Genomic DNA, 15,757 nt, shown 5'->3' on the forward strand with positions numbered 1-15,757 from the left:
CAGTATAAAAAAAACATGCTTTATGTTTAACTCTTTGTTGCTGAGTGTATTAGCACAGGACAGCTAGCGGCTAGTAGTATAGCAAACAGAAAAATACCAGACTCACAGTGGGAAGATACAGAAGAGCTGGGGAATATCCACCCTGAAGAAATAACAGACAGAAAGTTGTTAGCACATAAATCATCACGCTAGTAACCAGGAAACAGACAAACAAGCAAACAAAAGTCGGTACATGGACAGTTTGTGTCGTGCGTGTGTGTAAGTGTTTTCCTTACCGATTAAAAAAAGGAAAAGGAAGCAAATATGGAGCAAGAAACGGTTAAAGTATGAGGACATTTAATGAATAATCTAAGGATTATGCTACATGCTTACAAGCTGAATTTGAAGGTCAAAGCTACTTCTAAAGAAAGGATGTCTTTAAAGGCCACGTTAGTCGTCTGTAGCATTAACTTCAACAGTATTAAGCTGTTTGAAGGTGTTAGAAACAACAGCGCACAGATGATGCTTTCTAACCTGGTGACCAGCACGGCAGCATTTTAACAGAATGACCGCAGTGGTATCTATAAATTTCAGCAGGATTTATTACCACGGTTCAACCAATTAGCTCCTGAGCAGTTCTCAGGACGTACGCTGTGTCGCTGAAATGACATCACATGGCACCCTGAGTGAGCGGTGACCCTAACTTCACCTCGGCCACTCACAACTTTTATGACCTCCTCCCCTAAATCCCCCCCGTGCCCCCGTCCTGCCCCTCACACCTCTTAACCTCTGGTATTCATCCCATTTTCATCTTTCCAAATAAACCTGCCACCTGCCCTCCTCTGCGCTCAGGGGTGGGGGGCATGTGGTCATGTGGCTCAGCTTACCAGGAGGGCACGGCAGCACAAACCGCAGCTCAGCTGACTGCATGGTGAGCTGCTTTACCGCTTAAAAAAACCTCCAGGCCTCGATGTTTGATTGGTTACATAGTGGTGCTTATTTCCTTATGGCTGAAATTAGCTGTGTGTTACTGTGCGTATGGGTATAGTTGCTCAAATTTAACTATTTATAGCACAAGGCCTGCTGGAATTACTCTATATATTTAGGCTGCAATATAGGCTCAATATAAGCTGGGAATGGAAACATGGCTGGAGCAATTTATACATCATCATTTTCTCCGTCTTAAGTGATTTAAAACGGAATATTTTGCAGGTTTTCGGACTATTATTAGGACAAACTGAGCAATGTGATGACATTTTCATGGGCTTCAGTGTCCTTCTGACATATAAGGGAGCAAACAATGGAGTGTTTTATCGAGAAGATCCGAATCACATCAACCAATAATGAAAATAAACGTTATTTAAAGCTCTAAAGTCCAGTTTATGAAAAGAAATTTGAGGAAATAGCGAAATTTTGGCCACAAAAATCCATTTTTGGGATCGTGTGTTTATGAATAATCAGTTTTATGCTTTATTATACTGATAAAAATTACGCTTCTGTTATCACTAAATTGGTAACACCATCTCACTTCACTAAATCTAACTTTTAATGTGTTTCTGTCATTTTTCAGTGGTATGCTATCTGAGCTTTTGAGCCGTGTGTCATTAGGGACTGAGGCTGTTTTATTCCCTGTAGTTAGTAACATTGAGATGTGAGTGTCCATGTGTCCTGTCAATCTCTGAGAGCTTGGAGGTCTGGACCCTGACTGAGTCCAGACTCCTGTAACTAGCACTCAGTCACTCTTCCTTCCCTCCATCAGCCTCCCGGGCCTCCTCCTGCCCTGTGAGGGAGGTGCAGAGGAGCCGTCCAGTACCAGGTACTAAGAGTGATATAATGGCCCGTGTATTCCGAGCTGTAGCCGTTTGGGTTGTAAAGAGGTTATCCAGTGACATTTGAATCGTCTTTCTGCCTTCTTTGCCGTGGCATTAGCATTAATCTGCGGGATTAAAACCCAGCCGGTCAGACACTGGACTTGCCGTCTTGTTGTAGAGCGGAGGGGGAGCGTGCTAACTGCGGGAACGGCGGCGTGCACTTCCGTGCGTGCAGGCAGGGATGTGCTTATCAGTGACAGACCAAGGTTTTCAGTCTGCAGACATCAGACCTCTGATGACAGGAGGGTTTGTTAAAACACCCAGCGGGCTCAGGAGGAACAGAGCTGGTTTTTATCAGCGACAAACCACAGATTTTCGCTCGTCTCTTTCATTACCCTCCCATCAATATCACACATTGTGCCATCATACATTCAGATGGAAAATCCCTTTTGCATCCTTTTTCTTGTAAATATTTTACTTTAAGAGATTTTACACTTAACAGTCAGTCAATCTGGGTCGACTGACAAAAAGAGAGTTTGACAGAAAACCTTTAAAAACCAACCGCTTCAATCTGTAGTTCACTGATAGACAAGGTCCAATGACGGTGAGAGTAAGAGGGGGGAGTATTTCTGAAGAGTCTATCCAAAGAGCACCTCAAATTATTTTGTGTTTGAGTCCAGGAAGTGCTCCTTTCTGTGTATTTTGTTGGGGCCAATGAAAGTTGCTTTGGATTTGCATTGTGGGAAATGTAGGCTTTAGTGTTTTGGATGCGTGCCTCTTACTGTGGACTAAATACCAGAATGTCTCAGACTTTTCTGCTTTTCTTGGGTGCATGCCAAACTTTAATGCACTTTTTTTGTGCAACATGAACTATCTGGGACGCCTCTTTAAAATAATATTTTAAAACACAGTTGTTTTGTAGTTTCTGTATCTTTGTCTCACTTCTTCCACTTCCTGGTTGAAATTAAATTGCAATTATGTTCTATTAAGAGATAAAAATATTCTGTGATTAAATACCTTTTTTGAATCAGAAATCCTCATTAATCCCAAATAGCAACTGAGCCGCGCTCATTTTGATTTTAGGAATCACTTCCTTGTTTTCATGACGGCAAATACACCAGCACTGACTGACGACATGACTGATCTGAAGTGGTATTGTTTACATTGTAGTCGACAGTTAGCCATTAGTCATCTTTTACCAGGTTTTTAAGACCTTTAGTGATCACATAATGTCAGTGCATGTTATTAAAATGATGTCCCTAATAACAAGGGTAAGTTATAGATCATTGGAATGCATCTCCTACAGAATCAGTCCGTGCAATGCCAGGGGATTAAGCTTGCATGGCAAAGATGGCGTTGGCACTGCTGCACAGCAGAGATCAAGTTATATGGAGGCACGCACACATGTATGGAAGGCAGGAGGATGCAGCCATATATATGCTCACACACTGCTGCACACTACTTTAGGAAATTGTAACTGTATTGATTGATTCCTAATTTCGAGATGACATTGAAAGCAGTTGGAGGGCGTTGAGAACGATTCTGTTTTAGGTGCAGGAAGCGTTCTTGCACATCGTTCTAGTCGCCCTGACAAAGACTTTCTCACAGCTTTGTGTAATTCAAGATCAACAGTCTGAATTACCACTTTGTGTTTGTGTAGTGCTGCAGCTCCTTCTTACATCAATGACTACTTTTAAATTGAAAAACATGTAATCTGGTCTCTCTACTTTATTTCAGTGAGATGTTTTGCTCCCACAATGAACCAAAACCAAAGTGTAGCAACCGGCTTTTAAATCTAATTTCCGCACAAATTTGCAGCGACTCCTTTTTTTCATGATGTTCCTGAAAGTCTCATGAATGCATTTGGAGTCGGAACATATTTAACCTTTCAGGGAAGACTAAATTAAATTCCATAATAAACGTAGGTCTGTCTTTGCTCTTCCTCTCTCTTTCTGTCTCTCTCGTTAACCTTCATCCCCTCTGGCCTCCTGGTTAGCACTGCAGCTGCTCCTACATTATAAGTGTGCTAAATGTGAATGGAAGCATAAAGGCATTGTGTGTGTACGTGTGCAGGAGAGTGGGTGTGTGTGTGTGTGTGTGTGTGTGCCTTTATTGGTTTGCAGACGCAGCCTTGTGTCTTCGCTCAGATCCTGCAGTCTGATGTTAAATTGTCGTGTGCAGCAGGGGGGCTCAGACGAACTATCTGCTGAATTTGGCGCTATGTGCGTCCATAAATACACCATTCACAGAGCACGTTTCATTTCCTAAGATAACTGTGCCTCACAGCCATACCAAACATGCTCATGCTAATAATGTATAATCTGCTGTGATATCTGTTTTCTTCTCGGGTTCCTCTCTGTTGAAACAACTTATGAGGCTTTTGTACTTGTGAGGTCTTCCTCAGAGGAAGAGGAGTGATTCGGACTCCTCTGTCAACATGCTGTAAGAAAAGGTGGGCGGGCGGACCTGTTGTTATGGTTGCCGTGTTTGGACCTGAATCGGAATTCATTTCTCGCCGCGCAGTAGTACAGTAATCTTTCTTTTTGTTTGCCCTCACCGGCGGGATGATCTTTTCGTGCACTCGCAGGGAGAACACGTCATGCAGGAACAGGTTTCTTCATGATACAGAAACTAGAAATGAAACGTGTCATTAAAAGATTAAAGAGAGTTTTGCTTTGGTTCGCATTTGGACATGTTGTGTTATTACATTGTGTGAAGTGAATCATACAAAAAGTATTGCACATTATCTCTTCAATTCAAAACTATTCAACCATGTCCGTCTGATGTTTAAGATATAAAAGTCTCCCAACAAAGGGAAAAAGAAGAATTTAAGAATTTTCCCATAATCGTGGTGTTTGTCTTGGGACATTGTGCACTGAAATAAAATAAAAATAAGACTTCATACAAAAGCAAACCCTCACCAAGGTCAATTTATTGAACTGAATACTTTTACTTCCGAAACTTAAAGTACGTTTTACTTAAGGAAATGAGACACTTTCTCAACAAATGCTAAAAGGACTCGACTAAACACAGAACATTACCTCATAAGAGAGACATTTCTGCAGCTTTGAAGGCAGGTCAATCAATCTACGCCTCATAAGGCTTCACAGACAGTAAAAGGATGTAACTCATGAAAAAGCAAACAGGATCCCTCTTGCGGGACAGACACTTTCAGTGGACGTATATAAAGAGTAGACGAAAATGAAACTCACTCTAAAGCTCACTTTATGAATGGTTGACAAACAGAATGCTGCTTAACAATCCTTTCTTCAATATATATGTCAGTCTGTGCAGACCTGATGAGACATCCTGCACCTTTAGACACAGCAGCTCAGCCTGCGTCGGCCTCAGTCCTCATCAAGTCCCAATCCTTAGGACAATTAGGACAATCCAATAAGCTTTGCTGTAATGCCGACCTTATGCCGAGCCCTGCAGCTCTCTGTGTGTGTCCATACTGTCAGGGCTCAGCTCAGCTACAGGAACTATATATGCTGAAATTGGTTGGAGACAGAATAAACTGATAAATTAAGCTAAGATTTAGTGAGGGGAAATGGGAGCTAGAGCCGTGCAGAGCAGGGATGGAGTTTCAGGGATATTCTGGTCCGTCACCAATAATTTTCCCCCAGCTGTTCTGAGGTGACCACAGGGCTTTATATAAATCAAGGGACCGTCGTACAATTTGTGCAGCGAGAGTTGAATAGAAAGCTCGAGGCATCCCTGTGAACATCCACACCAAACTACAGGCGTCATGTTACTGAAACTAGTATTCTCTCACTTCCAACTAAGGCCGTTAGCCGAGCGAGCCGTGCCAGTTGGTGTGCCCTTGAGTGAGACAGCGCCCCACTAAGCACATGTCGATCTGAGGATTACATTCAGGGCTTTAGGACGGGAAAGGAGGCCGTAATCTGAAACTGTTGTGTCTTGTTGCTGTGCACTTTTCTTAATGCCATGCTATCATGCAGCATGCGTTGGTATTGTATGACTGTTGCCTGAGGAAGTTCAGCTGGGAGAACTATTTTTGTCTCGCCAGATGAGCTGACCATGTTTTATTCCTCGACAATTTTGTTTGAGGTTTTTTGTTTTTTTTACATTAACCCCTAACTCAGTTCAAAGCGCGTAAAAAAGATGTCAAAAAAATGTCATACAGGTACGTAGAGTGAGGGGAGGAACAGTCGAACAGTTCGGGAAATACGCTAACTAGCTTTCTTGCTAATTGTTAGCAGTGAAGATTGATACTAGTCTCATGTCTCTTTAGAAGAAATATAAAGCTACAGCTCAGAAGCCTGTTAGCTTAGCTTAGCACAAAGATAGGAAACAGGAGCAAATGGCTCTCTTAGCTCATTCTGGAAGTAACAAAATATACATTTCAGCTAACAAGTTGGATTGAGTTTGTTTAGGCGCTCCCACGCTAGCTAGCTGTTTGCACTTAACAGTTGTAGCTTCATGCTAACTGTACAAATGTTAGGTGTGTAAGAAAATATAGACACACGGCTATATTATGTTTTATGCTACTATATTGATAATTTAAACACTGTATCAATTTTTAATTAAAAGTTAACATGCACGTAGGCAGTTGCTTAGGAACACCAAAAGTGCTTTGATGTTGGCTGTTGCAGAGACTATGATAAGTAGAATGCAGATCCGTCTACTCTGATTGGGTAAAAACTTTTTTTAAAACAAGTTTATGCATTTGGCAGTGGTTTTATACTATGACAGGTTTTACAGTATGGCAATATATCACTATATATATAAATCATAATGTCTGGATCATGTTACTGATCGTAAGGCCAGATATGCAGCCCTAACAGATGTGAAAGTAGTAAAAGTCTTCTCCTCTTACTCCTGGCAAGACAGAAAATTTGTCTACTTCCTTAAATGTTCTCAACTACTCCCTGAACTTAAACTCAGCAACAGTTTTGACAAAAAGTCTGGCGGGACAAAAAAACACAGCAGCTCTGACTGAACGGTGCACATTGAGTCATCTTCCTCCCATGCTTGGTCACATCTGTCACTGATGGCCATTGAGGTTGAAATTGAGTGAAGTTCAATAAACAAATACTGTTGATTAGCTCCATGTTCAAGTGAAATAACATTTCAGTCGCCATCATGCTCCAGTTAGCACCATATTGACAAGTTATTCTTCAGGCAGGTCAAACGCTCTGCTTTTAGAGCAGATATCGATATGTTTGCAATGTGTTGTGTTTCTCCGTGATTATCCGCTGTGCCTGCATGAAAATAGCCGGGGCTTATCCTGGTATTACCATGCCATTATATGGCACTAATTAAAAAATAAAGCAGTTCTACTCCTGCCCAGCTGCTATTAGACCCTGTTTAGCCTACAGGTTTGCTTTGAAAGCTCCCTCATTACAGCGCCTCAAAGAAATATCATACAATAGCGAGTTGAAAAGGGCAATGCTTGAATGGAGTCTTAAAGGAGAGGCTGTACTTGGCCTTCAAGTATACATTCCTTCAGCTCAGTGCTTCCTCTGTGGTCCCGCTCCCCTGGCCCACCCCCCTCCCACTCAAGACTCAGTTCCCACAGGGGACTCGGCCAAAGCAAACTCCTCAGAGGAAGTCTCCCTCTCTTAGCAGCGCGAGAGAGAGAGAGAGGGGGAGAGAGGGATGTCCTATCATCTGGCTCAGTGGGACCTGCTAAGCAGTAGGATGTGCAGAAGGGTGTTATGACTCCTTGGCCATGCTATGTCTATGATGTGGTGGTGAGTTAAGCCGGTGCGGCTGCTCTCCTGTGAGGTCAGTGTCAGATTTAGCCAGCAGGTCCCTTGTGGTGTCTGGGAGTGTCTGTTTTCTGACTCTATTATGTCTAGCACTCATAGCCTTCCTGGAGCTGCAAACCTCAGGGTAGAAATAGTACCAGACAGGCAGACATCCTTTGTCGGGAAAACAACAGTCATGACAGTAATTACAGCGTCTGATTACAGCAGTGCAGCGGCTCCTTGAAAACCACTGGCCTTGAGTCAGGCAGGTGAGAGGTCGAGTCACCGGTGCTGAGCTGGGCGAAGTCAGCGGGAGGTCTGGGTTAAAAGACTTAACCTACAGAAGCAAAACCAAACAGCACGCTCTCTGTCTGTCTGTCTGTCTGTGTGTGTGTGTGTGTGTGTGTGTGTGAGAGTGTGTGTGTGTGTATGGGTGTATGTGTAATGTGCCTACTGGTTAGACAGGTAGAGACATTTGTGAGTCACAGAGACTTGAGGGGAGTGTCCAGACAGATATGTCATGTATATCTCACGAAGCAGAGAGTATACGAGGTAGAATTACAGTGAGAGGATGGAATATTATTTTAGTCAGGGATTAACACGCAACACTGACTTAAATCATTTAGCTATAAGGCATTATAAGCAGTATATGATTAAGTTGTAGGCAGCTATAGGAATAGGATATGATTTGTCATTCACAAAACTTCTCCTATATAGACACATTTTATTGTATATTGTGAAAACAGTTAGTTGTTACACATCCTAGAATAATATTAAATAAAACTGTATGTTGAATTGTTAATAATATATTTTTAAGCAAAGAGCGTCTACGATACAATTAAAAATGACTAATAATCGTTAGAAATCCAACTATATTTAAACTACTAAATCTTATGAGCTATCAAAAGAGGTCAGTGATGTCATCGTCACGGTAGATATGACTAAAGAGAGCGTAAAATAATGAGGGACAAAGTGCAGTTTAAAAGGTAGAGCAGATTTGTCATTAGAATAGAGGTCTGAGGGTGGCCCTTTCATAATTTAGTGTTTAAAATTGTACAAAAATGCTGATTACAATAACCCAGAGGCTAAAGAGTCGTCTTTTTTTGTCTGCTTAAGACTCCAAAAAACAAAGATATATAGAATTTAATACATCTAACAAAGCCGAACCATAATAAATGATATTACTGTTTAATAAATTCCCTCAACAATAGATTATATAAATTCTGTTTCACTTTATCGTCAGCCGACTTATCAACTGATTTTGTTTCAGCTCTACAGCAGAATTTGGTGTCTTGAGTTCAGGTACACAGAGCCAGACCTGACTAACACCTGACACATACACTCCTACACAAACACACATATCCATGTCTACACAATCAACCACCCACCAACACCCACTCATATCTGCGTGTTCGCACACACACACGCTCACGCAGCGTCTGCCTTTGTGTAGAGAAGCTGTGAGACATGATTCATGACCAGCCAGGCTTCTAAATGCTAAATGAGGTTTGTCATTAATTTCCATCTTGATGCGATTACAGCAAACAGCGAATAAGGTATCACAACTACACACAACCCCGCAGGAGAGTTCTCCATTGAGGATTTTGAAGGTAGACAGAGTAATCATTTGTCTTGAATCGCACACGCAGACGAGGAGATGGGAGTGTTTGCCATTCCTGGAGGCAGAATATCATAGTAGTGAGTAAGAGAGTAGCAGGCAGGTCTGTGCTGGCCTCTGCGCCTGCCCAGGTAAACATATCCCCTGTCTGACAAGTGCAGACCTGAGGGCTGAGGAGGTGAGCTAACTCAACACATGCTCTTACAGCCCGCCACACACTCTCTCACATACAATATATACAACGAGGGGCTCTGGAGATTCACACTTAACAAGGCAGATGCTTCCCTCCTCAGGTTTTTCTCAGCACAGTCTCCCTCAAACATTTCACGACTCTGTAGCCCTGCGTTAACATGCAAACCCTCCCTGAACACTTCAACTCAATCATCTGTCAGATCTGAGTGCAATTACTTTAATTTGTCTCCCTCTCCGTCTCCCTCTGTCTCTATATTGCAATATTTCTGTGGTTCAGGCAGTCGATCTGCTCCACCTGATGGCGCCTCTTCTGCCTGGCAGGGAGCAATGTAGCCCTGCTGGCTGCCTGCCAGACCAGCTTGAGTGTCTGCTCAGCTCAAAGCCCTGCTCACACACACACACACACATGCACACACACACACAAACGAGCAGACATGCCAAGCTCAGAGACTGAACGCTTACACAGGCACATCTTCTATCCTCCATTTTTCTCTGTTTCTTATTTTCTATTGATCTAATTTCCCTCCTTTCTGTGACTCTCTGATCTTTTATTGTAAATGTCACGCGATTTTCTGATAAATCTTCTTATGAATAATGTCATTTACAGTCATACAGAAGCGTTTTTAGAGATTGTGGGCTCTTGAGATATCCACTGTATTCCATGATGTAAGATCTGCACTTTATCTCTGCAAGGATCACTGTGATTAACCGTCTGCTGTCTTGTCTGTCCTCAGTCACCCAGCCCGGTTCCAGCCAAGAGGTCCAAATACGACAAATTACAATCTCCATCAGCTGACAAAGACAGGAAACCTGACTGGTTACAATCGCTGTCAAAGTCTGCACACAAGGTTTGTTTGCTATGATTCCATGTTATTAGTGTAGAACAGGATTTGTTGTTAAGCTTAAGGGTCAAAAGGGGGACATAAAAGCCTTTGTCCTCCTGAATCATCACATTATCATCTATGTACGACCTCTCATCGTCACATGAGGAGGGGCATTTGAGTGTGTTCGTCACACATAATTTAATGGTTTAGTGGTTTGTAACTATGAATATAACCAAGCTTGTTGTGTTGTTTATTGTTTCAGGATCTGAAGCAGGTCCAAATGAAACAGAGGCCCTCTGCTTTCCGTCCCTGGTCTCCTAAAGCAGTAGAAAAAGAGAAACCTGCTACTCAGAATGAGGTGGAGAGGTGAGTCATCTGACCACAGCTGTATATACTTTCAGTTTATAAAAAGATAATATTTGTTAAATCAGTCTATGAAATGCTTTAAATGTAACTGAATTCACTCCTCAGGTCCTACTTAAAGAGTCACGAGACTTTGGTGGCTCCCAATCTGGCACTCGCTCCCATGCCCCCTCTGGTCCATCCCAGGGACAGCAATGCTCCTGGCAGGGGGCCCGCAGCCATTTCCAAGCCGCCAAAGGAGCTGCCTAATGGAGATGTGCATCCTGCAGGGAAACCAGCCCTCTCCAGTACCGCAAACAGAGCTGAAGACATGGACACAGATGGAGAGATTGATGTGGATGACTGTGACGATCGTGAGTGCCAACATTATCTGAAGTTTTCCAAAGAAGCATAAACATTTAAAACTACAAGAGTCAGTTAATACAAGACACAGATTTTACAGTTAGTAGTTGTATTACACAGTAAGCCCCACTGGAAATAAGCCACAGCAGAGCTGGGTCAGGGTGATTCCTGTGCAACTCTGCCACCTGGTGTTAAGTGGAAGACATTTTTAAAAAAAACTGTAGCTACAGGAAATAAGGTGTGGAAAGGATGTTTGGGTTTACTGCTTTTTTTATGACCTTTGAAAAACTTTCTGTATGCATTTTACCACAGCTACACAACTTTAGGAGGTACCTCTGCAGTTGTCAGAAGGTGCATGGAAAGATTGTAGTGTAGTTTAACTTATTTGGGGGAAAAATTAGGATTAGCCGTTAGGAAAGAAATATCCACATAATGAGTAAGCTTTTAAACTTGAACACCAAATGTTGCAATTTAGTGTGTTCGCAAACTAGTTATGAAGCAGAGGTTGAGGATAAATGACTATAATACAGAATATCTAAAACTAATAAATAAACTGTTAATAAAGCTATAAAAAATAATAAACTGCAGATATCTGCTTGAAAGTAATGGACAATGATTACAAACTGTGAGCTAAAAGTAGTAGATAAACAGTTGAAACTGCTCGCTACAAGTAGTAGATAAACAGTAGAAACTTGCTAGCTAAAAGTAGTAGATAAACAGTTGAAACTGTTAGCTAAAAGTAATGGATTTAAACTGTTGAAACTGCTAGCTAAAAGTAGTAGATAAACAGTAGAAACTTGCTAGCTAAAAGTAGTAGATAAACAGTTGAAACTGTTAGCTAAAAGTAATGGATAAGCTGTTGAAACTGCTAGCTAAATGTAGTAGATAAACAGTAGAAACTTGCTAGCTAAATGTAGTAGATAAACAGTCGAAACTGCTAGCTAAAAGTAATGGATAAACAGTTGAAACTGCTAGCTAAAAGTAGTAGATAAACAGTCAAAACTGCTAGCTAAAAGTAGTAGATAAACAGTTGAAACTGCTAGCTAAAAGTAGTAGATAAACAGTTGAAACTGTTAGCTAAAAGTAAGGGAAAAACAGTTGAAACTGCTAGCAAAAAGTAGTAGATAAACAGTCGAAACTGCTAGCTAAAAGTATTAGATAAACAGTTGAAACTGTTAGCTAAAAGTAAGGGATATAGGCTACAGTTAAAACAGTTAGCTAAAATGTATCGATAAACAGTTGACACAGAAAGCTCAAATTAACGGATAACACTTGAAAAAGGTAACCTAAAGTGACACATTTGAAACTGCTAGCTAAAAGTAAAGGATAAACAGTTGACACAGTTAGCTAAAAGTAAGGGATAATAAGTTGAAACAGTGAGCTAATATAAATGGATAAATAGTTGAACAGTAGCAAGTAAGGGGTTAACAGTTGACACTGTTAGCTCAAAGTAATGTAACTAGTTAACATAGTTACCTAAAAGTAATGGATTGGTCTTAATAATGTTAAAACTCTCTCTCAGGTCCAGTGCCAGCTTCCTCCACGGCTTCTCCTCCATCGGCGTCCACCAACGTATCGCAAACTCTGACCCCTCAGGGCATCGCTCGACCTCAAGAGGGACCCGCGTGGTTGTCAGGAACTGTTTGCCCAGAGATGGACGGCCTGAGGCAGATGCTGTACGGAGGCATGGATACCAAAGAGGCTCGGGAAAAAGTCCTGCAGGAGATTGTTAGAATGAGAGTGAAGCAGGAGGAGAAGTTGGCATCTGCGGTGCAAGCTAAACGCAGCCTTCAGCAGGTACTACAATCCTTTGGTGATTAACTATTATGTAAAAAAAATGAAATAGGCTGACATACATTTTTAAAGTGTTTTTAACATGAAACAATGGTGATGTTTCTACAGGAGCTGGAGTTTGTGAGGGTGGCAAAGAAAGGCCGTCTTCGTGAGGCCATAGAAGCAAAGCGTAACCTGCGGAAGGAGATTGAACGCCTTCGTGTGGATTGGGAGAGGAAGATGAGGGACGCGGAGGAGTCTTGTGGGCGGCTGAAGAGAGAGCTGGAGAGAGAGAGACAGCTGCGCGTTTGTGACAAAGGCTGTGAGGCTGAACGTCTCCGGGTCAAATATTCCACTCAGGTGAGATGTCCACCCATAATCACCAAAACCACCAATATGCAATTGTTCATGCAAACTATCCTGTTCCACATTTGTGCTTCATTTGTACTGACTACTGTCTGCGTTGTGTTGTGTCGTGCAGATTGAAGAGTTGCATGTGCAGCTTCAGCAGGCAGAGGCTGATCGTGAGCAGCTGAGACAGGAGCTTCAGCAGGAGAGAGAAGCTCGGCAGAGCCTGGAGAGCGTTGTTAAAGACCTGCAAACCCAGCTGGCCCTGCAGACCGACAACAGCCACCCTGGAGACTCAAACACAGACGCACACAGACAGACCACACAACACACCAATGGATCCTAAAGTTGCACACAACAGGAGAAAGAGACTCAATGAAAAGGAGCTTTGTTAAGGACTTTGTTGCACCTCCTGTTAGGGAAAAAGAAACTCAGCAAAATGCTAAGTCAGTTTTGTAGAGGAAAAATCTGTCATATATAATATGATATGATATAAATCAATATTATTATGACAATATATGAATTTTATGAAATGAACTGGAAAGTAGCATGATGTCTGAGCATGTTGTAGAGCGTGAAATTATGAAAGACTTCTTCAGTGATGAACTCATCTCTCCAGTGACGTCAGAGCCCTCGGTTAGACACCTGACGCTGTCCAATGACTTTATTTTGGTATAAGCTATTCTAAGATGTGCAAATATAGCCACACAACACTACTTGAATATGAAGGGAAGAAACATGGTGCGTCTGGTGGAACATGAGCAGATAATGAAACTCTTGGTGCCACAAAATATTGGTACACACAGGTGTCATTGCAGACCACTGGAAACAAGAGACACCAGTTTACCACTATTTACTTTTAATATCAGCTTGCTTTTTATAACTGTGTAGAGGATGTACTTTTTAAGACATATTGCTCGCGCAGCACTGTTATTCCACAGGCAAGAAAAACATCCATATACAAACATGTACGCATGTATACCAGCTTGTCTACCTTTTGTATTTTATAAACCTGAAGTATTGGAGGTTACGTGGGCTGCCTTCAGGTCCACCACTGTTTTATGCTTAGATATTTTATGGAAGTGTTACTTTTTAATATTATGATGCAACTTTGTTAGTTGTTTGAACATTGTTTTCCAGTAATGTTTTTTTTGTAACCAAACCATGTGATAAATTGCAATATTCTTGCCCATGTTAGTGCGGAAAAGTCGACAAATGCCCTCCTTAAAGACAAAAAAATTCAGTAGTTTTCTGTTTTTGTTGAAATGCGGTACTTCTGATTTTCTATTGAGTATTGTAAAATAATTTATATTCTATGATAATTTGCTGCCTATCAAAAGAAAGCATTCATTTTTAGTCACTGGTTTTAGGGCTCTTAAATCAACAAATGCTGTTTATATGAACAACATTTCTACATATATACAAAATATGGAGATATATTTTTTTACTTTGAGAAAAGGAATTGCACTTTTTAAAGAAAAGAACCTTGCATTGTGCATCGTACTCCCTGTTACATTTTTCAAAAAAGTTAACATGAACTTTGAATTACAACACACTCCCCCTCAGTATCCTCTGATGTAAATACAATGATATTGTAAATAAGATTTGTTGGTATGTTTGCTTGCTCCAGACTTAAATTGATTATGAATATTATTTTTTGCTCTTACTTGAAACCAAAAAGAGACTATATTTGGATTTGTTGTTTTGTCCCTGAGTATCATTGCAATCACAGGGCATTGAGCAGAGTGGATGGATGCTGGTTTAAACATGAGAATGAAACCATCGTGAGTCGTGACCTATCAGTAGTTATTTTTAGGTTTGACACACCAACAGAATATTATAATTTGTCCCTTGATTTTGTTTATTTGAGATCTTTATTATTTGATGAAATATATAGTATATATTACACCACAGACCAAAAACTGAAAACAGATTTTAAATCTCTGCACCTCCAGCTCCCTCGTCCGATAGCGTAGAAGCGACACCTTCTCATGGTTTCAACCCTAGGTGCTCTCTTATATTTTAGACAAAAAACACTTTTATGTCTTATCATTATGATACCCTCACTCAGTATTTGTTGGGTACAGTGTAATAGCAATATCCATTTCGTTAGCTGATGCTGTTGTAGTTTTGGTTTGGAAGTGGGGGTTCACTTGCCTCTTGTTTCAATGTTTTCTTTTCCTTTGGAAAACTTGTATAATAACCATTAAAATCTAAATCAATCCTACTGGGCTCTGAGAAGTGTCATTTTTTTTCACCACAGGGTTGGATCATTTTGGACAGCAATGTCAGTCCGTCCACTTTGATCTAGATACAAAAAAAGTATTGGGTTAACTGTCATGAGATTTGATAATATTAATTATTCCCTAAGAACATAACTCTGATTTGTCCTTACGTGTCAGCATCTAGTCAAAATTTGAATCAGTCCAATAGCTGCTAGCACCCTAAACCAAAATGAGGAAAGTAGATGATATTTTAACTGCTTAACATCGGCATGTTAGCATCATCAGTGAGAGCACGTTAGCATGCTGATGTTAGCATTTAGCTTAAAACAACAATGTACACCACTTCAGCCTCAAAGAGATGTTAGCATGAAGTAAACATGTTAAGCTAACAGATAAGGGAAAATACATTTTTTATACAAGGCTAATAGATTGGTATGAGAAACATCACATTCAATTAAAATCTTTATAAAGAAAACACACAGGCCTTCTAAAGGGGATATAATACAAAGGTAAAGTTGCTCTAAGATGACACAGAGGAAACAGCAGTTAGAAAATATCACAGCTTAGT

The 15,757-nt window shown here is 41.0% G+C and overlaps 1 protein-coding gene across 1 annotated transcript in view; it reads left to right on the forward strand.

The window, feature by feature from the left end:
• Positions 1-15,177, forward strand: part of skib (v-ski avian sarcoma viral oncogene homolog b) — a 33,952-nt gene extending 18,775 nt beyond the window's left edge. The window contains exons 2-7 of the mRNA XM_069679011.1: positions 10,049-10,162; positions 10,401-10,504; positions 10,610-10,854; positions 12,366-12,640; positions 12,746-12,976; positions 13,098-15,177. Of these exons, the coding sequence (XP_069535112.1) occupies positions 10,049-10,162; positions 10,401-10,504; positions 10,610-10,854; positions 12,366-12,640; positions 12,746-12,976; positions 13,098-13,310 (1,182 nt within the window). The 3' untranslated portion in view covers positions 13,311-15,177. The remainder of the gene's footprint in view (positions 1-10,048; positions 10,163-10,400; positions 10,505-10,609; positions 10,855-12,365; positions 12,641-12,745; positions 12,977-13,097) is intronic.
• Positions 15,178-15,757: the final 580 nt, after the last annotated feature.

This window comes from Semicossyphus pulcher, unplaced genomic scaffold (genome assembly GCF_022749685.1).
Source record: "Semicossyphus pulcher isolate SPU_LCO1_2020_fin unplaced genomic scaffold, fSemPul1.0.p SCAF_3, whole genome shotgun sequence".
NCBI classification, from domain to species: Eukaryota; Metazoa; Chordata; class Actinopteri; order Labriformes; family Labridae; genus Semicossyphus; species Semicossyphus pulcher.